This window comes from Oncorhynchus mykiss, chromosome 30 (assembly GCF_013265735.2).
Source record: "Oncorhynchus mykiss isolate Arlee chromosome 30, USDA_OmykA_1.1, whole genome shotgun sequence".
NCBI lineage: Eukaryota > Metazoa > Chordata > Actinopteri > Salmoniformes > Salmonidae > Oncorhynchus > Oncorhynchus mykiss.
Genome location: NC_050570.1, coordinates 6,726,341 through 6,751,639, shown reverse-complemented (window position 1 = coordinate 6,751,639; position 25,299 = coordinate 6,726,341). Strand labels below are relative to the sequence as shown.

Here is a 25,299-nt window from a genome sequence, read left to right as displayed (position 1 = left end):
TCTGGCCAAGAACCAGGAAAGGTTGGACTTAAAACAAACACACACTACTAACACCGAGGTCACAATAAATCATCCAAAACGGCAACAAATATATAACCTGGTCCAAGAGCTGTTTGTACCGTCTTGCCAACTCTGATGGTCATTGCCATGCCAAATACAAACAAGTTATGCAATGCCCATAAGAGTTGGCTATAGAACACATTTAATGACCATAAGAGTTGGCTATAGAACACATTTAATGACCATAAGAGTTGGCTATAGAACACATTTAAAAACACAATATGCAGAAATAGCTCAGCCATTTTCCTAGTTGCTAAAATTCTAAATAGTTTGCATCAAAACAAGAAGGTACGGTGCAAAGAATGATTGTATAATCTAAACCACTCTGAACTATATTTTCCATAACCACATTTTCCCCCCCCCCCCAGCTGTTTGAAGCTGGTGTACAAAACTGAAAGCATAGAAATAGCACAAATAGAACAGATCTACCTCTTCTTAGCCTGGCTTTCAATGAGAATGACAGATCTATATCACACGCTAGCTGTCCTGCAGGGTACTGTGGTTGGGAAACAGAGCAGAGGCCTGGTAAGCGGTGCTAGCTGTCTTGTAGGGCAGGAGTCAGCAGGGGTCGTCAGGGGTCAACAGGGGAGTCATTGCATACCGTAGAAAGCTATTTATAACTTGTTAGAAATATCCAGATCAACTAGCCCATGTCAGCTAATTGTTTTAATGCTAACGTTTTTTTAGCTAGGTTTTTAAGGGCATAGATTTTGTAGTAATGTTCGAGGTCACTCAAATATCACATGAACACACATTAGACATGACAAAATGTGTAGAATTGCAAGAAGATTAGCTTTAAAACTGCAAAATTGTATCTGCACCTCATGACAAAATGTGTAGAACTGCAGAAAATAAGCTTAAGAACTTTCTAGATTTTCTCTCTGTCAACAGGAGGGGTGTGAACAGTGTGTGTCATGAATAGGGCTGTGGCGGTCATGAAATTTTGTCAGCATCATCAAGCAAATAACTGTTGGTCTCACGGTAATTGACTGTTAATGAACACAAACACGTTTAGCATCTCCTGGCTTCCACACACAGCCTACAAGCCACTGATGCAGACCTTTTTAAAACATCTACATGTTTAAAAGTCTAATAAATCCATGTAATATAGCTGACACCATCACAATACATCCATAATTTATTTTAGACAGCTCTAAAGAAACATGATATGAAGAAAAATGTAGGCTATTTCAGAAGGACAGAATAGCCTACTCTGAGTTGTCCTAATGTTAGGTCCTGATCTGGCTATGCCATATGGCTGTGGGCAACACTAGTTCATTTAGCACACAAGATTTGCTTAGAATTCCATGGCATTATTTTATAGTATGGAGAATAAAATGTAACAAAGCTGAATAAAATAGAAAGGATATTTTCTCCAAACGATTTGAGAGAGTGCGGACAAGCGGCTATTCTGATTGATAGACAAAGAAACCGGTACTTCTATTTGTTTCATTTAGATGTATTAATGCAACTGTAGTTGTTTTACAAACATTGGGGCGAAATGTTCTGATTGTTAATTCATTCCAAGGCGGCATGACGCGACTCGACTGACGATTTAAAAAAAGTCGTGTGAAAGGCATGATCTCTGATTTGTTTTGTTTTTTTGCGAAAGGCTGTACACACTACATCAGTCTCTCATTCACAATTTGACAAGCACTTGATAATGCCTCGAATTTCCCGGCTGCATCCCCTTTGTGTGGCCGTAATCCCCCTAACAAAAAAAATATCCATACCTTTTGAGGCCAGTGGCCATCGGGCTGAATATAGTTCCCTTCTCCAAGCGCCTCATCACATGACTGGCACAACTACAACTCTACTGGCAAACCACTGCCTATTGACAGGACAGGGGGAAGTGAGTGTGTGTGAGCACCTAAAAACACACACACACACACACACACACACACACACCCACAGGGTTTTTCCTGGATCAAAATGGGGTTTAGGTGGTGGGGGTGGCCAATTTAGAGGCCCTCTTCTTCTTGGCATCAGAGACAAAATTGTGCTGTTTTGAAACAAACTTTCTGAAATTCCTCTCGTCCCATCGCTGCGACTACCCTACGGACTCGGGAGAGGTGAAGGTCGAGAGCCACGCGTCCCCCAAAACACAACCCTAACCAAGCAGCACTGCTCCTTGACACACAGCTCGCTTAACCCGGTAAGCCAGCTGCACCAACGTGTTGAGGAAACACTGTACAACACTGCCAAAGGAGTCGCTAGAGCGCGAGGGAACAAGGACATCCCTGCCGGCCAGACCCTCCCCTAACGACACTAGGCCAATTGTGCGTCGCCTCATGGGTCTCCCGGTCACGGGCCGGCTGCAGCACAGCCCGGGATCAAACCCGGATCTATAGTGACACCGCTGTGCCACTCGGGAGGCTATTTTTTTTAGTTTTTCCATGTATGAATCTGTTTTTCAATGCGTTTCTATGGGCTAATAGCAGTAAGGTCAAATTCAATGGTTCATCAAATAATTTTTGTTACAGCTAAAGGTGTCCTTAAAACAATCCCCCTCCCCAGCCTTGAACTCTAGGGCAGGGGTATTCAACTCTGACCCTACGAGGTCCAGAGGCTCCTGCTTTTCTGTTCTACCTGGTGTCCCAGGTCTAAAATCAGTCCCTGATTAGAGGGGAACAGCGAAAAAGCGCAGTGGGACTGGCTTCAAGGACCAGATTTGAGTTTGAGGGTTCTAGTCTAGCTGTTTGAAGCTACTTTCTTGCAATTCTACACATTTTGCCATGGACCTGAGAAAAGAAAATGTAGTTTTATAGCACATTTCCTGCAATTCTACACATTTTGCCATCTGAGTGACTCATTATAACAAAAACAAATCATTGCCCCATGCCATTTTTTAAAATGTTGTTTAAAATCTTGTTTAGATCGTTTTAAGTTTACACTGAACGTGTTTTACCAGTGCATTTTTTTTCTCTAAAATAAATAAATCATCATAATGTTGTTTTAACATCCGCTAAACATGTGACCAATATTTTTTTAAATAAAAAAACACACTAAAAAACACACACACACACACACACACACACACACACACACACACACACACACACACACACACACGTAACCGTGAAGGAATGAGTCTGCTCAATCAGGCTGGAGACAGGAAAAACAGATTTATTCAACACATCCTGAAAGAACATTTCACTGCCAACTGATCTCCTGCGACTGACTGGGGGGAAAAAAATAGGTCATTCACAGATCAGCTAGATAAATCTATCTGCCCTAATCTCTCCTCTGTGTCAATAACTTAACATAACTATCTGATCTCAATCTCCTTTAAATGCTACACAGCCAAAAATCACTGCTGCCTTGTTTTCTCTCATCACCAATGAGCTTTGAAAGAGATGAACATTTCCTGGTATTTGTGTTTTAATCCGCACACACACACACACACACACACACACACACACACACACACACACACACACACACACACACACACACACACACACACACACACACACACGATATTTACAGTGAGTAACAGCATGTTATTAGCCCACTGTTAGAAGGCGTAGTCTCTCTTCATCTTCCACACAGATCATGTGACTCCACTTCCACAGGCTGTATTCTGTGTGACTGACACTACATCCACAGGCTGTGTTCTGTGTGACTGACACTACATCCACAGACTGTGTTCTGTGTGACTGACACTACATCCACAGGCTGTGTCCTGTGTGACTGACATCCACAGGCTGTGTGCTGTGTGACTGACACTACATCCACAGGCTGTGTTCTGTGTGACTGACACTACATCCACAGGCTGTGTTTTGTGTGACTGACACTACATCCACAGGCTGTGTTCTGTGTGACTGACATCCACAGGCTGTGTCCTGTGTGACTGACACTACATCCACAGACTGTGTTCTGTGTGACTGACACTACATCCACAGACTGTGTTCTGTGTGACTGACACTACATCCACAGGCTGTGTCCTGTGTGACTGACACTACATCCACAGACTGTGTCCTGTGTGACTGACACTACATCCACAGACTGTCCCCCTACTGGAGCCCTGAGCCAAAACAAGAGCTGACACTCAATAACGGATGCACAGCATGTACATTAAACACACTATCCAACAGTGAGTGTCTGTCCTTGAAGCTAAATTAATACTGCACCGTTTGACAGTGTAAAGCCATGCTAACTGAGCACTGATTTCCTGATATCAGCATCAATGTCAAACATAAAAGGGCACATCTAGGATTCATAAAACATTGATCCAATTCAAAAACACACCAGGGACACACACACACACACACACACAATTATAGCCAAGAGTATTCAGGGCACAGATGTAATCTTTATGGTTTAGTGGTCCTAAGTAATCCTTATCGGTAGGAAGGGGAGAAATATAGGGGTATTTTGAATTAATCTACATCAACATGGGGTAACTAACTACCCATTTACTAATGTTCTCTATGTCTACATTTATTCAATATTCTGTCATCTGACAAGTACAGTGGAGCTCTACACAGTGGGGCTCTACACAGCGGGGCTCATACACAGTGGAGCTCTACACAGTGGGGCTCTACACAGTGGGGCTCATACACAGTGGGGCTCATACACAGTGGGGCTCATACACAGTGGGGCTCATACACAGTGGGGCTCATACACAGTGGGGCTCATACACAGTGGAGCTCTACACAGCGGGGCTCTACACAGTGGGGCTCTACACAGTGGAGCTCTACACAGTGGGGCTCATACACAGTGGGGCTCATACACAGCGGGGCTCATACACAGTGGAGCTCTACACAGCGGGGCTCTACACAGTGGAGCTCTGCACAGCGGGGCTCTACACAGTGGAGCTCTACACAGCGGGGCTCTACACAGTGGAGCTCTACACAGCGGGGCTCTACACAGTGGAGCTCTACACAGTGGAGCTCTACACAGCGGGGCTCATACACAGCGGGGCTCATACACAGCGGGGCTCTACACAGTGGGGCTCATACACAGCGGGGCTCATACACAGTGGAGCTCTACACAGCGGGGCTCTACACAGTGGAGCTCTACACAGTGGGGCTCATACACAGTGGGGCTCATACACAGCGGGGCTCATACACAGTGGAGCTCTACACAGCGGGGCTCTACACAGTGGAGCTCTACACAGCGGGGCTCTACACAGCGGGGCTCTACACAGCGGGGCTCATACACAGTGGAGCTCTACACAGCGGGGCTCATACACAGCGGGGCTCATACACAGCGGGGCTCTACACAGTGGAGCTCTACACAGTGGAGCTCTACACAGCGGGGCTCATACACAGCGGGGCTCATACACAGCGGGGCTCTACACAGTGGGGCTCATACACAGCGGGGCTCATACACAGTGGAGCTCTACACAGCGGGGCTCTACACAGTGGAGCTCTACACAGTGGGGCTCATACACAGTGGGGCTCATACACAGCGGGGCTCATACACAGTGGAGCTCTACACAGCGGGGCTCTACACAGTGGAGCTCTACACAGCGGGGCTCTACACAGCGGGGCTCTACACAGCGGGGCTCATACACAGTGGAGCTCTACACAGCGGGGCTCATACACAGCGGGGCTCATACACAGCGGGACTCTACACAGTGGGGCTCATACACAGCGGGGCTCATACACAGTGGAGCTCTACACAGCGGGGCTCATACACAGCGGGGCTCATACACAGTGGAGCTCTACACAGCGGAGCTCTACACAGTGGGGCTCATACACAGCGGGGCTCATACACAGCGGAGCTCTACACAGTGGGGCTCTACACAGCGGGGCTCTACACAGCGGGGCTCTACACAGTGGGGCTCATACACAGTGGAGCTCTACACAGTGGGGCTCTACACAGCGGGGCTCTACACAGCGGGGCTCATACACAGCGGGGCTCTACACAGTGGAGCTCTACACAGTGGGGCTCTACACAGCGGGGATCTACACAGCGGGGCTCATACACAGTGGAGCTCTACACAGTGGGGCTCTACACAGTGGGGATCTACACAGTGGGGCTCTACACAGTGGGGCTCTACACAGCGGGGCTCTACACAGCGGGGCTCTACACAGCGGGGCTCTACACAGTGGGGCTCTACACAGTGGGGCTCATACACAGCGGGGCTCATACACAGTGGAGCTCTACACAGCGGGGCTCTACACAGTGGAGCTCTACACAGTGGGGCTCATACACAGTGGGGCTCATACACAGCGGGGCTCATACACAGTGGAGCTCTACACAGCGGGGCTCTACACAGCGGGGCTCTACACAGCGGGGCTCATACACAGTGGAGCTCTACACAGCGGGGCTCATACACAGCGGGGCTCATACACAGCGGGGCTCTACACAGTGGGGCTCATACACAGCGGGGCTCATACACAGTGGAGCTCTACACAGCGGGGCTCATACACAGTGGAGCTCTACACAGCGGGGCTCATACACAGTGGAGCTCTACACAGTGGGGCTCATACACAGCGGGGCTCATACACAGTGGAGCTCATACACAGTGGAGCTCTACACAGTGGGGCTCTACACAGCGGGGCTCTACACAGCGGGGCTCTACACAGTGGGGATCTACACAGTGGGGCTCTACACAGTGGGGCTCTACACAGCGGGGCTCTACACAGCGGGGCTCTACACAGCGGGGCTCTACACAGCGGGGCTCTACACAGTGGGGCTCTACACAGCGGGGCTCTACACAGCGGGGCTCATACACAGCGGGGCTCTACACAGTGGGGCTCTACACAGCGGGGCTCTACACAGCGGGGCTCTACACAGCGGGGCTCTACACAGCGGGGCTCTACACAGTGGGGCTCTACACAGTGGGGCTCTACACAGCGGGGCTCTACACAGCGGGGCTCTACACAGCGGGGCTCCTGGGGAACGGGGCTCTACACAGCGGGGCTCTACACAGCGGGGCTCCTGGGGAACGGGGCTCTACACAGTGGGGCTCTACACAGCGGGGCTCTACACAGCGGGGCTCATACACAGTGGGGCTCTACACAGTGGGGCTCTACACAGCGGGGCTCTACACAGCGGGGCTCTACACAGCGGGGCTCTACACAGCGGGGCTCTACACAGTGGGGCTCTACACAGTGGGGCTCTACACAGCGGGGCTCTACACAGCGGGGCTCCTGGGGAACGGGGCTCTACACAGCGGGGCTCATACACAGTGGGGCTCTACACAGTGGGGCTCTACACAGCGGGGCTCTACACAGCGGGGCTCTACACAGCGGGGCTCTACACAGCGGGGCTCTACACAGCGGGGCTCATACACAGCGGGGCTCCTAGGGAACGGGGTGTCCAACTTACGGTATTCTCCAACTGAAGAGTCTTTGTTAAGTGGGCAAAAAAACAGGAAAATAAAGACACTTAACAAACCCTTCAAAACATCTACAGTTCCAGCGAGTCAAAACGGTTTGAAATGCAGTTCGTATTGGAGGTCAGTTACGGGTCGTAAAGACGACATTTCAACTAGCTTTGCCCACTGCGTGAGAATTGCAAAAAAGCTCAAAGGCTGCCTTTTACACAGGCAGCCAATCCTGATATTCTGCTAAATGATTGGCAAAATATCTGATCTGATTGGTCATAAGACCAATTAGTGGTAAAATATCTGTTCTGATTGGTCATAAGACCAATTAGTGGTAAAAGATCTGATCTGATTGGTCATAAGACCAATTAGTGGAAAAAGATCAGTATTCGGCTGCCTGCGAGCCTTTGAGTTTGACTGTGTCGCAGCCAGGTGGTGTGGCGTTTACCTGCCGTTGCTGATCTGTGGAGGGGAGTGTCTGGAGTGGTCGGAGGGATCAGATCGCCTGTCAGGGGAGCGGGACCGGCTGCTACGATGTCTGTCGTGGGATCGGTTGGAATGGTCGGACGCCACCGAATGGATATCTGAAATGTCTGTTGTTCAAAACACACACACACACACACACACACCATATTCAACTACATAATGTACACTGGAGAAGAAAAAAAATGAAAAACACAACATGCAACAATTTCAAAGATTTTACAGAGTTACAGTTCATATAACAAAATGTGTCAATTTAAATATATTCATTAGGCCCTAATCTATGGATTTCACAAGACTGGGAACACAGACATTGGTCACAGACCTTAAAAAAATAATAAAGTAGTGGTGAAGATCAGAGAACCAGTCAGTATCTGGTGTGACCATTTCCCTCATGCAGCACAACACATCTCCTTCACATTAGAGTTGATCAGGCTGTTGGTTGTGGCCTGTGGAATGTTGTCCCCACTCCTCTTCAATGGCGGGAACTGGAACACACTGTTGTACATTTCTATCCAGAGCATCCCAAACATGCTCAATGGGTAACATGTCTGGTGAGAATGCAGACCATGGAAGAACTGGGACATTTTCAGCTTCCAGGAATTGTGTATGGACCATTGTGACATGGGGCCATACATTATCATGCTGAAACATGAGGTGATGGGGGCGGATTAATGGCACGACAACGGGCCAACAGAGTGCTCCATGGTGGGGTCAGGTATAAGCTACAGACAGCAAACACAATTGCATTTTATTGATGGCAATTTGAATGCACAGAGATGCCGTGACGTTGACGTCAGCAAACCGCTCGCCCACACTGTCTGCCACCTGCCCGATACAGTCGAAAACGGGATTCATCCGTGAAGAGCACACTTCTCCAGGGCTACCTGCCACCTCTACACTCTAACCACTAGGCTACCTGACACCTCTACACTCTAACCACTAGGCTACCCTGACACCTCTACACTCTAACCACTAGGCTACCTGCCACCTCTACACTCTAACCACTAGGCTACCTGCCACCTCTACACTCTAACCACTAGGCTACCTGCCACCTCTACACTCTAACCACTAGGCTACCTGCCACCTCTACACTCTAACCACTAGGCTACCTGCCACCTCTACACTCTAACCACTAGGCTACCTGCCACCTCTACACTCTAACCACTAGGCTACCCGCCTCCCCATACATATGGGTGGTCCCGGGCTATGAAAGTAAGGGGCTTCTCTTTCAGTAAAATGCACCCACACCCAACGACCCTACAGCATTTCGCCTTTTTCCAGCATAACGAAACAACGTGAGCACACACACACACCTATGTAGTGTCCCTCACCGTCTCTGTCGGAGGCGTTGGCTGATGGGACGCTGTCGTCCAGGTCTGGTATGTTCAGCAGCGTAGCTCTCTCGTCTCTCTGCACCACCATCTTTAGCTTGCCCTTTGACCTCTCAATCAGCTTCTTAGCGTCTATCAACGACAGGTTTTCTGTCACCGTGCCGTTGATCTGAGAGGAAACAAGCAATTAGTTACAAATGTTAAGAAATAACCTAAATTAACACAGCTTGGAGGAAACTTAGCTTGTCTGTGTGCAGGAGACAGTGGGGAAAAACATGTATTTAGCCTTCTTTCTTCTTCTTTCTCTCTCTCTCCCTCTACCTCTCTCTCTCCCTCTACCTCTCTCTCTCCCTCTACCTCTCTCTCTCCCTCTCCCTCTCTCTCTCCCTCTCCCTCTCTCTCTACCTCTCCCTCTCTCTACCTCTCCCTCCCTCTCTCTACCTCTCCCTCCCTCTCTCTACCTCTCCCTCCCTCTCTCTACCTCTCCCTCCCTCTCTCTACCTCTCCCTCCCTCTCTCTACCTCTCCCTCCCTCTCTCTACCTCTCCCTCCCTCTCTCTACCTCTCCCTCCCTCTCTCTACCTCTCTCTCCCTCTACCTCTCTCTCCCTCTACCTCTCTCTCCCAATACCTCTCTCTCCCTCTACCTCTACCTCTCTCTACCTCTACCTCTCCCTCTCTCTACCTCTCCCTACCTCTACCTCTCCCTACCTCTACCTCTCCCTACCTCTACCTCTCCCTACCTCTACCTCTCCCTACCTCTACCTCTACCTCTCCCTACCTCTACCTCTCCCTACCTCTCCCTCTCTCTACCTCTCCCTCTCTCTCCCTCTCTCTCCCTCTCTCTCCCTCTCTCTACCTCTCTCTACCTCTCTCTACCTCTCTCTACCTCTCTCTACCTCTACCTCTCTCTACCTCTCCCTCTCTCTACCTCTCCCTCTCTCTACCTCTCCCTCTCTCTACCTCTCCCTCTCTCTACCTCCCTCTCTCTACCTCCCTCTCTCTACCTCCCTCTCTCTACCTCTCTCTCTCTACCTCTCTCTCTCTACCTCTCTCTCCCTCTCTCTACCTCTCTCTACCTCTCTCTACCTCTCTCTACCTCTCTCCCTCTCTCTACCTCTCTCTACCTCTCCCTACCTCTCCCTACCTCTCCCTCTCTCTACCTCCCTCTCTCTCTTAGTTAAAGAATCACTTCAGGCTTCTCACCTTCAGTACAACGTCTCCCTCCTGTATGTTTCCGTCCCTGGCCGCCAGGCTCTCGGGTGAGATGTCCTTTACGAAGATGTGGCTGGCCAGGCGAAGGCCATATTCTGCTTACGGAGTGAACGAACAGCAACAAAGAGAGTGTTAGCATAGGAGAGCATAGTATGATATAGCATGTTAGCACAGTATAACTAACATGTTAGCATAGCATGTTAGCAGTACAGCATGCTATATATAGCATGTTAGCATAGCATGTTAGCAGTACAGCATGCTATATATAGCATGTTAGCATAGCATGTTAGCAGTACAGCATGCTATATATAGCATGTTAGCATAGTTTAGCATGTTGACAAATATAATGGAATATAGCAAAATAAAAACGTATATTTCCCCCAAAACAAACTATTGCTGAGTGTCGCGAGTTATAAACGTGTAGAACAGTGGTTATTCTACAACAAAAAAAGTGCTATTCTGAAACCAAAATACTTTCTAAATACTTCTACATGAATGAGGATGCTACCAAAGTTACAGATGCACAAATTCTGAAACAGAGCCCATCTGCCCAATATTAAGAGTTGTTTTGGCTCTGTACTCCAGCTCTTTGGACTATACTAAACTATACAATTTCAAATTTAAAGCTGACAGTCTGCATTTTAACCTCCCATAGTCATTGTATCGTTTCAAGTCCAAAGAGCTGGAGTACAGAGCCAAAACAACTCTCAATATTGGGCAGATGGGCTCTGTTTCAGAATTTGTGCATCTGTAACTTTGGTAGCATCCTCATTAATGTAGAAGTATTTAGAAAGTATTTTGGTTTCAGAATAGCCCATCTGCTCTGTACTCCAGCTCTTTGGACTTGAAACGATACAATGACTATGGGAGGTTAAAATGCAGACTGTCAGCTTTAAATTTGAGGGTATTGTCATCTATATCTGACGAACCGTTTAGAAATTACAAAACCTTTTGTACATTGTCCTCCCATTTTAAGGGACTTAAAAGTATTGGGACAAATGTACTTATACAGTATGTGTACTCATACAGTATGTGTACTCATACAGTATGTGTACTTATACAGTATGTGTATTAAAGCACTAATAAGTGAAGTATTTGGTCCCATATTGATAGAACACAATGACCACATCAAACCCGTGACTCTGTAAATTGGTTGGATGCATTTGTTGTTTGTTTAGGTTGTGTTTCAGATCATTTTGTGCCCAATAGAAATTAAAATGGTAAATTATTTATTGTATAATTCTGGAGTCAATTTTATTGTAAATAAGAATACAATAAGTTTCTAAATACTTCTACATTAATGAGGATGCTACCAAAGTTACAGATGCACAAATAACATGCACCCCCAAAACTGCTAATCTCCCCTGTTATTGTAATGGTGAGATGTTAGCATGTCTTGAGGGTTTGCTATAAAATGCTAACTTCCCCTGTTATTGTAATGGTGAGAGGTTAGCATGTCTTGAGGGTTTGCACAAAAATGCTAACCTCCCCTGTTATTGTAATGGTGAGATGTTAGCATGTCTTGAGGGTTTGCTATAAAATGCTAACCTCCCCTGTTATTGTAATGGTGAGAGGTTAGCATGTCTTGAGGGTTTGCTATAAAATGCTAACCTCCCCTGTTATTGTAATGGTGAGATGTTAGCATGTCTTCAGGGTTTGATATAAAATGCTAACCTCCCCTGTTATTGTAATGGTGAGATGTTAGCATGTCTTTAGGGTTTGCTATAAAATGCTAACCTCCCCTGTTATTGTAATGGTGAGATGTTAGCATGTCTTCAGGGTTTGATATAAAATGCTAACCTCCCCTGTTATTGTAATTGTGAGATGTTAGCATTTATTGAGGGTTTGATATAAAATGCTAAACTCCCCTGTTATTGTAATGGTGAGAGGTTAGCATGTCTTGAGGGTTTGATATAAAATGCTAACCTCCCCTGTTATTGTAATGGTGAGAGGTTAGCATGTCTTGAGGGTTTGATATAAAATGCTAACCTCCCCTGTTATTGTAATGGTGAGAGGTTAGCATGTCTTGAGGGTTTAATATAAAATGCTAACCTCCCCTGTTACTGTAATGGTGAGATGTTAGCATGTCTTTAGGGTTTGCTATAAAATGCTAACCTCCCCTGTTATTGTAATGGTGAGATGTTAGCATGTCTTGAGGGTTTGCTATAAAATGCTAACCTCCCCTGTTACTGTAATGGTGAGAGGTTAGCATGTCTTTAGGGTTTGCTATAAAATGCTAACCTCCCCTGTTATTGTAATGGTGAGATGTTAGCATGTCTTTAGGGTTTGCTATAAAATGCTAACCTCCCCTGTTATTGTAATGGTGAGAGGTTAGCATGTCTTTAGGGTTTGCTATAAAATGCTAACCTCCCCTGTTATTGTAATGGTGAGAGGTTAGCATGTCTTTAGGGTTTGATATAAAATGCTAACCTCCAATGTTATTGTAATGGTGGCAACCAAGTTTAAGGTGTATTACCGCCCCCAACTGGACTGGAGTGTGGACCTCGTTCATCTTTCAATCACCCAGGTGGGTATATGCTTGTAAAAACCACTGAGTAGATGGGAGAGGCGGGACTTGCAGAAGCAAGTTCTGTTTTGGCGCCTGGCTACGCAGACGCTCGCAAGCAGTTTGGATGAGGTGATTGAATAACATGTATGTGCACATTTATTTTGTAAAGCTCGCGCACACAACGCGGGCGGTCTGGAATTCATCGCTTTATTTACGTGTATGTATATATACAGTGCCTTGCCAAAGTATTCGGCCCCCTTGAACTTTGCGACCTTTTGCCACATTTCAGGCTTCAAACATAAAGATATAAAACTGTATTTTTTTGTGAAGAATCAACAACAAGTGGGACACAATCATGAAGTGGAACGACATTTATTGGATATTTCAAACTTTTTTAACAAATCAAATCTGAAAAATTGGGCGTGCAAAATTATTCAGCCCCCTTAAGTTAATACTTTGTAGCGCCACCTTTTGCTGCGATTACAGCTGTAAGTCGCTTGGGGTATGTCTCTATCAGTTTTGCACATCAAGAGACTGACATTTTTTCCCATTCCTCCTTGCAAAACAGCTCGAGCTCAGTGAGGTTGGATGGAGAGCATTTGTGAACAGCAGTTTTCAGTTCTTTCCACAGATTCTCGATTGGATTCAGGTCTGGACTTTGACTTGGCCATTCTAACACCTGGATATGTTTATTTTTGAACCATTCCATTGTAGATTTTGCTTTATGTTTTGGATCATTGTCTTGTTGGAAGACAAATCTCCGTCCCAGTCTCAGGTCTTTTGCAGACTCCATCAGGTTTTCTTCCAGAATGGTCCTGTATTTGGCTCCATCCATCTTCCCATCAATTTGAACCATCTTCCCTGTCCCTGCTGAAGAAAAGCAGGCCGAAACCATGATGCTGCCACCACCATGTTTGACAGTGGGGATGGTGTGTTCAGCTGTGTTGCTTTTACGCCAAACATAACGTTTTGCATTGTTGCCAAAAAGTTCAATTTTGGTTTCATCTGACCAGAGCACCTTCTTCCACATGTTTGGTGTGTCTCCCAGGTGGCTTGTGGCAAACTTTAAACAACACTTTTATGGATATCTTTAAGAAATGGCTTTCTTCTTGCCACTCTTCCATAAAGGCCAGATTTGTGCAATATACGACTGATTGTTGTCCTATGGACAGAGTCTCCCACCTCAGCTGTAGATCTCTGCAGTTCATCCAGAGTGATCATGGGCCTCTTGGCTGCATCTCTGATCAGTCTTCTCCTTGTATGAGCTGAAAGTTTAGAGGGACGGCCAGGTCTTGGTAGATTTGCAGTGGTCTGATACTCCTTCCATTTCAATATTATCGCTTGCACAGTGCTCCTTGGGATGTTTAAAGCTTGGGAAATCTTTTTGTATCCAAATCCGGCTTTAAACTTCTTCACAACAGTATCTCGGACCTGCCTGGTGTGTTCCTTGTTCTTCATGATGCTCTCTGCGCTTTTAACGGACCTCTGAGACTATCACAGTGCAGGTGCATTTATACGGAGACTTGATTACACACAAGTGGATTGTATTTATCATCATTAGTCATTTAGGTCAACATTGGATCATTCAGAGATCCTCACTGAACTTCTGGAGAGTTTGCTGCACTGAAAGTAAAGGGGCTGAATAATTTTGCACGCCCAATTTTTCAGTTTTTGATTTGTTAAAAAAGTTTGAAATATCCAATAAATGTCGTTCCACTTCATGATTGTGTCCCACTTGTTGTTGATTCTTCACAAAAAATACAGTTTTATATCTTTATGTTTGAAGCCTGAAATGTGGCAAAAAGTCGCAAAGTTCAAGGGGGCCGAATACTTTCGCAAGGCACTGTATATATCTTTAATATGCTATTGGAATTGCTTAAATATTTCCTGTATATACTATGCTTACATAATTACTTTATTGTGTATTTCATATTTCCTATTCTTATTTCTCCTGTTTCTTTTATAGTAATTTATTGAATTGTTAGGTTTTGAGTTAAGACAAATTGTACTTGTGCATGTGACATAAGACTTGAAACCCCGACAACACATATCCCAACTAACCCTAACCCCGACTAGACAACACATATCCCAACTAACCCTAACCCCGACTAGACAACACATATCCCAACTAACCCTAACCCCGACTAGACAACACATATCCCAACTAACCCTAACCCCGACTAGACAACACATGTCCCAACTAACCCTAACCCCGACTAGACAACACATATCCCAACTAACCCTAACCCCGACAACACATATCCCAACTAACCCTAACCCCGACTAGACAACACATATCCCAACTAACCCTAACCCCGACTAGACAACACATATCCCAACTAACCCTAACCCCGACTAGACAACACATACCCTAACCCCGACTAGACAACACATACCCCAACTAACCCTAACAACACATATCCCAACTAACCCTAACCCTGACTAGATAACACATATCCCAACTAACCCTAACCCTAACAACACATATCCCAACTAACCCTAACAACACCTATCCCAACTAACCCTAAGCCCGACAACACATATCCCAACTAACCCTAACCCCGAGAACACATATCCCAACTAACCCTAACAACACCTATCCCAACTAACCCTAACCCCGACAACACATATCCCAACTAACCCTAACAACACATATCCCAACTAACCCTAACAACACATATCTCAACTAACCCTAACAACACATATCCCAACTAACCCTAACCCCGACAACACATATCCCAACTAACCCTAACAACACATATCCCAACTAACCCTAACCCCGACTAGACAACACATATCCCAACTAACCCTAACAACACATATCCCAACTAAAGCTAACAACACATATCCCAACTAACCCTAACAACACATATCCCAACTAACCCTAACAACACATATCCCAACTAACCCTAACCCCGACTAGACAACATATATCCCAACTTTGTGATGCTCACCTTCATTCTTTCGGGACTTTACGAGGGTGACTTTGGCAGGCCGCGGGGGCTGGTTGAGCGAGCGCCGGTCGGCCCGCGGGGAGAGACTCCTCTCCCGTGAGCCACTGCGTTCCCGCTCTCTGTCCTTGTCCCGCCTTCCGGCGCTCCTCCCGCTGCGCCGGGCCGAGGCCCCACCCACAGCGCTGTAGGCGCTGGGGCCGCTGCGTGCGGAGCGCGTCTCGTATATCTCCTCGTCGTAGCTATCTTCCTCATCCTCCTCCTCATCATCATGCTCCGACATGGTCGCCCTCTCCCCCAGCCGACTCATGGGTACATGCACCTTCCGCTTCCGTCTGATCGTCTGAAGAGGAAGAAGACAACTTTAGCACGATGTCACTAGATTACACCCCCATTTCTTTCCCCCCGTTCCTTCCATGTAATCTCTACCTCCCTCCCTCCCTCTCTCATGACAAGACATTAGCCCCATAGAGACTAAATCTAATACGTAATAATTGTTGTAATTTATTCTGTGGTAAGCGCCACATCACTACATTATACCCGAAACTTCCAGTTCTCCCTCTGGGGCATTCCATGCCCATTGGCGGTGCTAAGATATGACCCCCAGGTTTTAGCAGATGACAGGTTAGTCCCAAGCGTGCTGTGCTCCAGGTATTAAAGATAAAGGAACTGCCCAATTCAGACGTTCATACATTAGTAAGAGCTGGATTCTATCAGTGGACCGGTGTTATATCCAGACTCAGTCAGTTGTGTCATTTTGTTAACGTTTTACACCTTGTTTTGTTTGGGCGACAAAACAAAACCCAGGCAAAACATAATGTAAAACAAACCTGGGCAAGACCCAGTGTAAACAAACCCGGGCAAGACCCAGTGTAAACAAACCCAGGCAAGACCCAGTGTAAACAAACCCGGGCAAGACCCAGTGTAAACAAACCCGGGCAAGACCCAGTGTAAACAAACCCGGGCAAAACCCAGTGTAAACAAACCCGGGCAAGACCCAGTGTAAACAAACCCGGGCAAGACCCAGTGTAAACAAACCCGGGCAAGACCCAGTGTAAACAAACCCGGGCAAGACCCAGTGTAAACAAACCCGGGCAAGACCCAGTGTAAACAAACCCGGGCAAGACCCAGTGTAAACAAACCCGGGCACGACCCAGTGTAAACAAACCCGGGCAAGACCCAGTGTAAACAAACCCGGGCAAGACCCAGTGTAAACAAACCCGGGCAAGACCCAGTGTAAACAAACCCGGACAAGACCCAATGTAAACAAACCCGGGCAAGACTGACTCTATACTGCCAAATAAAACCTGTACTGACTCTATACTGCCAAATAAAACCTGTACTGACTCTATACTGCCAAATAAAACCTGCACTGACTCTATACTGCCAAATAAAACCTGCACTGACTCTATACTGCCAAATAAAACCTGCACGGACTCTATACTGCCAAATAAAACCTGTACTGACTCTATACTGCCAAATAAAACCTGTACTGACTCTATACTGCCAAATAAAACCTGTACTGACTCTATACTGCCAAATAAAACCTGCACTGACTCTATACTGCCAAATAAAACCTGTACTGACTCTATACTGCCAAGTAAAACCTGTACTGACTCTATACTGCCAAATAAAACCTGCACTGCCAAATAAAACCTGTACTGACTCTATACTGCCAAATAAAACCTGCACTGCCAAATAAAACCTGTACTGACTCTATACTGCCAAATAAAACCTGTACTGACTCTATACTGCCAAATAAAACCTGTACTGACTCTATACTGCCAAATAAAACCTGCACTGACAAATAAAACCTGTACTGACTCTATACTGCCAAATAAAACCTGCACTGACTCTATACTGCCAAATAAAACCTGCACTGACTCTATACTGCCAAATAAAACCTGCACTGACTCTATACTGCCAAATAAAACCTGTACTGACTCTATACTGCCAAATAAAACCTGCACTGACTCTATACTGCCAAATAAAACCTGCACTGACTCTATACTGCCAAATAAAACCTGCACTGACTCTATACTGCCAAATAAAACCTGTACTGACTCTATACTGCCAAATAAAACCTGCACTGACTCTATACTGCCAAATAAAACCTGCACTGACTCTATACTGCCAAATAAAACCTGCACTGACTCTATACTGCCAAATAAAACCTGCACTGACTCTATACTGCCAAATAAAACCTGCACTGACTCTATACTGCCAAATAAAACCTGTACTGACTCTATACTGCCAAATAAAACCTGCACTGACTCTATACTGCCAAATAAAACCTGCACTGACAAATAAAACCTGTACTGACTCTATACTGCCAAACAAAACCTGCACTGACTCTATACTGCCAAATAAAACCTGTACTGACTCTATACTGCCAAATAAAACCTGTACTGACTCTATACTGCCAAATAAAACCTGCACTGACTCTATACTGCCAAATAAAACCTGTACTGACTCTATACTGCCAAATAAAACCTGCACTGACTCTATACTGCCAAATAAAACCTGTACTGACTCTATACTGCCAAATAAAACCTGCACTGACTCTATACTGCCAAATAAAACCTGCACTGACTCTATACTGCCAAATAAAACCTGTACTGACTCTATACTGCCAAACAAAATCTGCACGGACTCTATACTGCCAAATAAAACCTGCACTGACTCTATACTGCCAAACAAAACCTGCACTGACTCTATACTGCCAAACAAAACCTGCACTGACTCTATACTGCCAAATAAAACCTGTACTGACTCTATACTGCCAAATAAAACCTGCACTGACTCTATACTGCCAAACAAAACCTGCACTGACTCTATACTGCCAAATAAAACCTGTACTGACTCTATACTGCCAAACAAAACCTGCACGGACTCTATACTGCCAAATAAAACCTGTACTGACTCTATACTGCCAAATAAAACCTGCACTGACTCTATACTGCCAAACAAAACCTGCACTGACTCTATACTGCCAAATAAAACCTGTACTGACTCTATACTGCCAAACAAAACCTGCACGGACTCTATACTGCCAAATAAAACCTGTACTGACTCTATACTGCCAAATAAAACCTGCACTGACTCTATACTGCCAAATAAAACCTGTACTGACTCTATACTGCCAAACAAAACCTGTACTGACTCTATACTGCCAAACAAAACCTGCACGGACTCTATACTGCCAAACAAAACCTGCACTGACTCTATACTGCCAAATAAAACCTGCACTGACTCTATACTGCCAAATAAAACCTGCGCGGACTCTATACTGCCAAGTAAAACCTGTACTGCCAAATAAAACCTGCACTGACTCTATACTGCCAAATAAAACCTGCACTGACTCTATACTGCCAAATAAAACCTGTACTGACTCTATACTGCCAAATAAAACCTGTACTGGCTCTATACTGCCAAATAAAACCTGTACTGACTCTATACTGCCAAATAAAACCTGCACTGACTCTATACTGCCAAATAAAACCTGCACTGACTCTATACTGCCAAATAAAACCTGTACTGACTCTATACTGCCAAATAAAACCTGTACTGACTCTATACTGCCAAACAAAACCTGCACTGACTCTATACTGCCAAATAAAACCTGTACTGACTCTATACTGCCAAACAAAACCTGTAAGTGCTGGTTTTAGTTGGCAGTATAGCAGGGCTACACCACCGGTATGCACATTTAGCAATGCGTGTGTGGATCTATGGGCTGTTTGCTAGCTAGCTTGCTGACTATCTTTGCTTACCAGCAGTGGACAGCTAGCTGGCTCTCGTGATTATCAGACCTTGGCACGGTCCAGAGCAGCATGTGGGTACCGTCACTAGAATAGCCGTGAGTGACGAGTCTTAGCAAGTTGAAAATAATAAAAATCCCTTGCTGAATGAAAAATCACAAAATCACAATTCCCATTTCATTCCAGAACTTTCCCGGCCAGTGTTTTCAAATCTGCACTGCTATAGCACAGACGGACAGGCAGACAGCCAGGAGCCAATATATGAATCACAAGGATTTGTCAGCTAAATTACACTTTTATTCCATTTTACTCAACTCAAATTTTTGAGTCTTGTTTAAAATAAGAGAGATATAAATCGGCCTATTTGTATTGTTGATGTGTTGCTGTTGTCGTGGATGGATCAGAGGAAAAGATAGGCCCGAGAACAGGAGCTACGCATCATAATTACCTGGAGAATTCCGACCTACAATTTGTAAACAAACCCTGCTGTACTCGTAACACATAAAAACGTAATTTTTATCACTTTGAAGTGACACAAATGGCAAATGAAGCTTTCATTTATCCATTTCGAGATATATTATTAAACAAAAAACAAAAAAAGTTGTATTTTTTTTTTGACTTACTGAGTCTGGCTTTATAACATAGGACTTTTAAATCTTAGGGTTCCTCAAAAAGATACTCACAATTTTAGCATTCTTGCCACTTTTCCGTAGTTGCTGTACTGCGTATGCGTGTTCCACGTTGTCCATGGAGACGGCGTTGACCATCGTGACTCTGTCATTCTCCCTGGAAGGAAAGGTAGGAGAGAGTGACTTGTAAAACAATGTAAACAAATGTCTCTGTAAACAACCAAATGTTTAAAAAAAAAAGATTTAATTTATTTAATTTAATTTTGCACCATCCATAGCACCTTCTATGAATTTGAGAGAGGTTACATTTTCTCCAAGCCACATCCCTCAGCTTTATATCAAACCAAGAGAGCCCATGCGGTAACTCATCCCAAGAGAGGAGAGAAGGATCTTACTGCAGTAGGCCCTCGGCTGGACCTCCCTTCAGGACGTCTGAGATGACGATGGAGGTCTCACCACTCTGAAAATGAGGGTTATCCCGACCTCCCGAGATGGCTATCCCAAAGCCAAACCCTGGTGCCTGCACAGAGATGGAAAATGACATGTTCACTGAGTACCCTGGTGCCTGGTGATACAGAGACCCAGAGAGAGAGAGACTCAGGAGACTCACGTGTGACGTCAGAACACAATAGTATTCACCACAAAGAGAGAGAGAGAGAGAGGGAGGAAGAGAGAGAGCGAGAGCAAGAGAGACAGAGAGACAGAGAGACAGAGAGACAGAGAGAGAGAGAGAGAGAGAGAGAGGGAGGAAGAGAGAGAGCGAGAGCAAGAGAGACAGAGAGACAGAGAGACAGACAGAGAGAGAGAGAGACAGAGAGAGAGAGAGAGAGAGAGAGAGAGAGAGAGAGAGAGAGAGAGAGAAAGAGAGAGAGAGACAGAGAGAAAGAGAAAGAGAGAGAGAGACAGAGAGACAGACAGAGAGAGAGAGAGAGAGACAGAGAGAGAGAGAGAGAGAGAGAGAGAGAGAGCCAGAGAGAAAGAGAGAGAGACAGAGAGAGAGAGAAAGAGAAGCACGTTAGAACACAACAACTGTATTCATCACCACCACTGAGAAATATCACAGACCTCTCCAGTCCCAACAATTCCACTACCACGTCACTTTCTAAACAAAGCACTGTATTGGTTTGATAGGGGAGAGTAGTAAACAGCTAGCAAGTTATCGACTATTTAACAAGTGAGCCGTTTCTGCTGATAATTCAAGTCTGGAGGTAGACTAAGTGATAACCTCATAACCATAGCTACCTTGCAACCGTTTATCCTCTTCTAAAACAGTGACAGAGTTATTTACAGTTTCTACATTAGGTGAAGGTGAAATGGACAGACAAGGAAATAGGAGGAGTGTAGGGGGGGGCATGACAGACAGTGATTTGTATTGACAATCTATGCTTGTTGTGTTCATATGCCCGGACCCTTGGCCTGTATGGAAGGTCAAGTTGTGACCTTGTGCTCTACAGCCTGGTGGAAGAATCATGAACACTTTTTTAAAAAGGGCAAATCAGACCGTGTCGACGAGTGGGTTAAAAGCAGCGTCCTATCGCCTGTGACCACAGAACAACGGCCATTTTCTATTCATCTCAAGACGATTTTACACGTCGAATCATAACGTCGACAGCAGGCGTTTTAATGAGCACGGCCAACGTTCATTAAGGTGCGTCTTGTCCTTTTATACAGAGCAGAATCCTGAATGCTTGTTTCTTATTGGACAAGTCCTGGTAGTCCCTCCCCCGCTTCAGTCAGTTTTATTCCATTTGGTGCCTAATGAACAAGGTCCTGTTATTGTGTGTTCAGTGAGCATACTGTACGTGTACGGCTTGCAGCATGCTGACTAGTGGAGGCAGGAGGAAAAGAAGATGGAGGGAGCAGGGAAGAAGGACAAAATGGAGGGAGGCTAGGGCACAGAGATAGAGGGGTTTCAACCATCCTACAGAGATAGGGGTTTCAACCATCCCACAGAGATAGAGAGAGGGGTTTCAACCATCCCACAGAGATAGAGAGAGGGGTTTCAACCATCCCACAGAGATAGAGGGGTTTCAACCATCCCACAGAGATAGAGGGGTTTCAACCATCAAACAGAGAGAGAGATAGGCGTTTCAACCATCCCACCGAGATAGAGATAGGCGTTTCAACCATCCCACAGAGATAGAGGGGTTTCAACCATCCCACAGAGATAGAGGGGTTTCAACCATCCCACAGAGATAGAGGGGTTTCAACCATCAAACAGAGAGAGAGATAGGTGTTTCAACCATCCCACAGAGATAGAGGGGTTTCAACCATCCCACAGAGATAGAGGGGTTTCAACCATCAAACAGAGAGAGAGATAGGCGTTTCAACCATCCCACCGAGATAGAGATAGGCGTTTCAACCATCCCACAGAGATAGAGGGGTTTCAACCATCCCACAGAGATAGAGGGGTTTCAACCATCCCACAGAGATAGAGGGGTTTCAACCATCCCACAGAGATAGAGGGGTTTCAACCATCCCACAGAGATAGAGGGGTTTCAACCATCAAACAGAGAGAGAGATAGGCGTTTCAACCATCCCACAGAGATAGAGATAGGCGTTTCAACCATCCCACCGAGATAGAGATAGGCGTTTCAACCATCCCACAGAGATAGAGATAGGCGTTTCAACCATCCCACAGAGATAGAGGGGTTTCAACCATCCCACAGAGATAGAGGGGTTTCAACCATCCCACAGAGATAGAGGGGTTTCAACCATCAAACAGAGAGAGAGATAGGTGTTTCAACCATCCCACAGAGATAGAGGGGTTTCAACCATCCCACAGAGATAGAGGGGTTTCAACCATCCCACAGAGATAGAGGGGTTTCAACCATCAAACAGAGAGAGAGATAGGCGTTTCAACCATCCCACCGAGATAGAGATAGGCGTTTCAACCATCCCACAGAGATAGAGGGGTTTCAACCATCCCACAGAGATAGAGGGGTTTCAACCATCCCACAGAGATAGAGGGGTTTCAACCATCCCACAGAGATAGAGGGGTTTCAACCATCCCACAGAGATAGAGGGGTTTCAACCATCCCACAGAGATAGAGGGGTTTCAACCATCCCACAGAGATAGAGGGGTTTCAACCATCCCACAGAGATAGAGATAGGCGTTTCAACCATCCCACAGAGATAGGGATAGGCGTTTCAACCATCCCACAGAGATAGGGGTTTCAACCATCCCACAGAGATAGGGGTTTCAACCATCCCACAGAGATAGAGGGGTTTCAACCATCCCACAGAGATAGAGGGGTTTCAACCATCCCACAGAGATAGAGGGGTTTCAACCATCCCACAGAGATAGGGGTTTCAACCATCCCACAGAGATAGGGGTTTCAACCATCCCACAGAGATAGAGGGGTTTCAACCATCCCACAGAGATAGAGATAGGCGTTTCAACCATCCCACAGAGATAGGGATAGGCGTTTCAACCATCCCACAGAGATAGGCGTTTCAACCATCCCACAGAGATAGGGGTTTCAACCATCCCACAGAGATGGGGGTTTCAACCATCCAACAGAATGTCACAAGTTGTATGTCTCTTGCTCAGTTGCGACAAGCAATGGTGATATAAAAGGCAAATGCCGACAAGAATGTTGAAAAGATGTGACAGACAAAGAGAGAGAGAGACAAGGAGAGAGAGACACACACACACAGAGAGAGAGACACAATGAGAGAGAGACACACACAAGGAGAGAGAGAGAGAGAGAGAGAGACACACAAGGAGAGAGAGACAAGGTGAGAGAGACAAGGAGAGAGAGACCAGGAGGAGGGGGAGAGAGAGATAAGGAGAGAGAGACCAGGAGGAAGGGGAGAGAGAGATGAGAGAGAGACCAGGAGGAGGAGAGAGAGAGGAGAGAGAGACCAGGAGGAGGGGGAGAGAGAGAGGAGAGAGAGACCAGGAGGAGGGGGAGAGAGAGAGAAGGAGAGAGAGAGACAAGGAGAGAGAGAGACAAGGAGAGAGAGACCAGGAGGAAGGGGAGAGAGAGAGAAGGAGAGAGACAGACAAGGGAAGAGAGAGAGACAAGGAGCAAGAGACATGGAGAGAGACAAGGAGAGAGAGACAAGGAGGAGGGGGAGAGAGAGAAGGAGAGGTAGAGGTATCCTATGCACTACTCACCCTGTGTAGAGTTACTGTGTGCTGTTCCCATATGACGGTCTCCTCCATAGCTGCACTCTGTAGAAATAAATCCTTATTTATCATCATCATCACTCCAATTAGTGTCAGTAGCCCCCAGGCTTTAGATGTACTCATTTAGCAAAATAAACTTTCAAGCCTCAATATCTAAAAATACATTATAGAACCCCCCCCCCCCCCCCCCCCCATACACATTTTGACAGATGGAATTCTCCATGATTTTTAACCACATTTCCATGACCAACAACTGGCGGCATCTCGATGGTACAGTTGAAGTCAGAAGTTGCCATACACTTAGGTTGGAGTCATTAAAACTCGTTTTTCAACCACTCCACAAATGTATTATTAACAAACAAATAGTTTTAGCAAGTCGGTTAGGACATCTACTGAGTAATTTTTCCAACTATTGTTTACAGACAGATTATTTCACTTATCACAATTTTCATTTTATTTATTTATCTATTATTTTATTTTCACTGTATCACAATTCCAGTGGGTCAGAAGTTTACATACACTAAGTCGACTGTGCCTTTAAACAGCTTGGAAAATTCCCGAAAATTATGTCATGGCTTTAGAAGCTTCTGATAGGCTTATTGACACCATTTGAGTCAATTGGAGGTGTACCTGTGGATGTATTTCAAGGCCACCGTGCTTCTACACCTGCATTGCTTGCTGTTTGGGGTTTTAGGCTGGGTTTCTGTACAGCACTTTGAGATATCTCAGCTGATGTACGAAGGGCTATATAAATAAATTTGATTTGATTTGCCAACCTTCAAATTCAGTGCTTCTTTGCTTGACATCATGGGAAAATCAAAAGAAATCAGCCAAGACCTCAGAAAAATAATTGTAGACATCCAGAAGTTTGGTTCATCCTTGGGAGCAATTTCCAAACGCCTGAAGGTACCACGTTCATCTGTACAAACAATAGTACGCAAG

At 45.7% G+C, this 25,299-nt stretch overlaps 1 protein-coding gene and 1 long non-coding RNA gene across 13 annotated transcripts in view; both read right to left on the bottom strand.

Moving 5' to 3' along the window:
- Positions 1-25,299, bottom strand: part of LOC110522713 (tight junction protein ZO-1) — a 176,674-nt gene that overhangs the window by 43,540 nt on the left and 107,835 nt on the right. For 7 of the 12 annotated variants that reach the window (XM_036969345.1, XM_036969350.1, XM_036969351.1 and 4 more), the window contains 7 exons: positions 24,346-24,402; positions 20,618-20,742; positions 20,277-20,379; positions 15,836-16,175; positions 10,364-10,470; positions 9,142-9,328; positions 7,791-7,935 (listed from right to left, as the gene is read on the bottom strand). In XM_036969345.1, the coding sequence (XP_036825240.1) occupies positions 7,791-7,935; positions 9,142-9,328; positions 10,364-10,470; positions 15,836-16,175; positions 20,277-20,379; positions 20,618-20,742; positions 24,346-24,402 (1,064 nt within the window). The remainder of the gene's footprint in view (positions 1-7,790; positions 7,936-9,141; positions 9,329-10,363; positions 10,471-15,835; positions 16,176-20,276; positions 20,380-20,617; positions 20,743-24,345; positions 24,403-25,299) is intronic. The other 5 variants (XM_036969349.1, XM_036969356.1, XM_036969358.1 and 2 more) reach the window with 3 other exon arrangements.
- LOC118945816 lies at positions 17,372-17,913 on the bottom strand. Its single transcript, XR_005040974.1, has 3 exons — positions 17,887-17,913; positions 17,538-17,627; positions 17,372-17,409 (listed from the first exon to the last, which is right to left on the bottom strand). It is a non-coding gene; the product is annotated as an uncharacterized LOC118945816 (long non-coding RNA).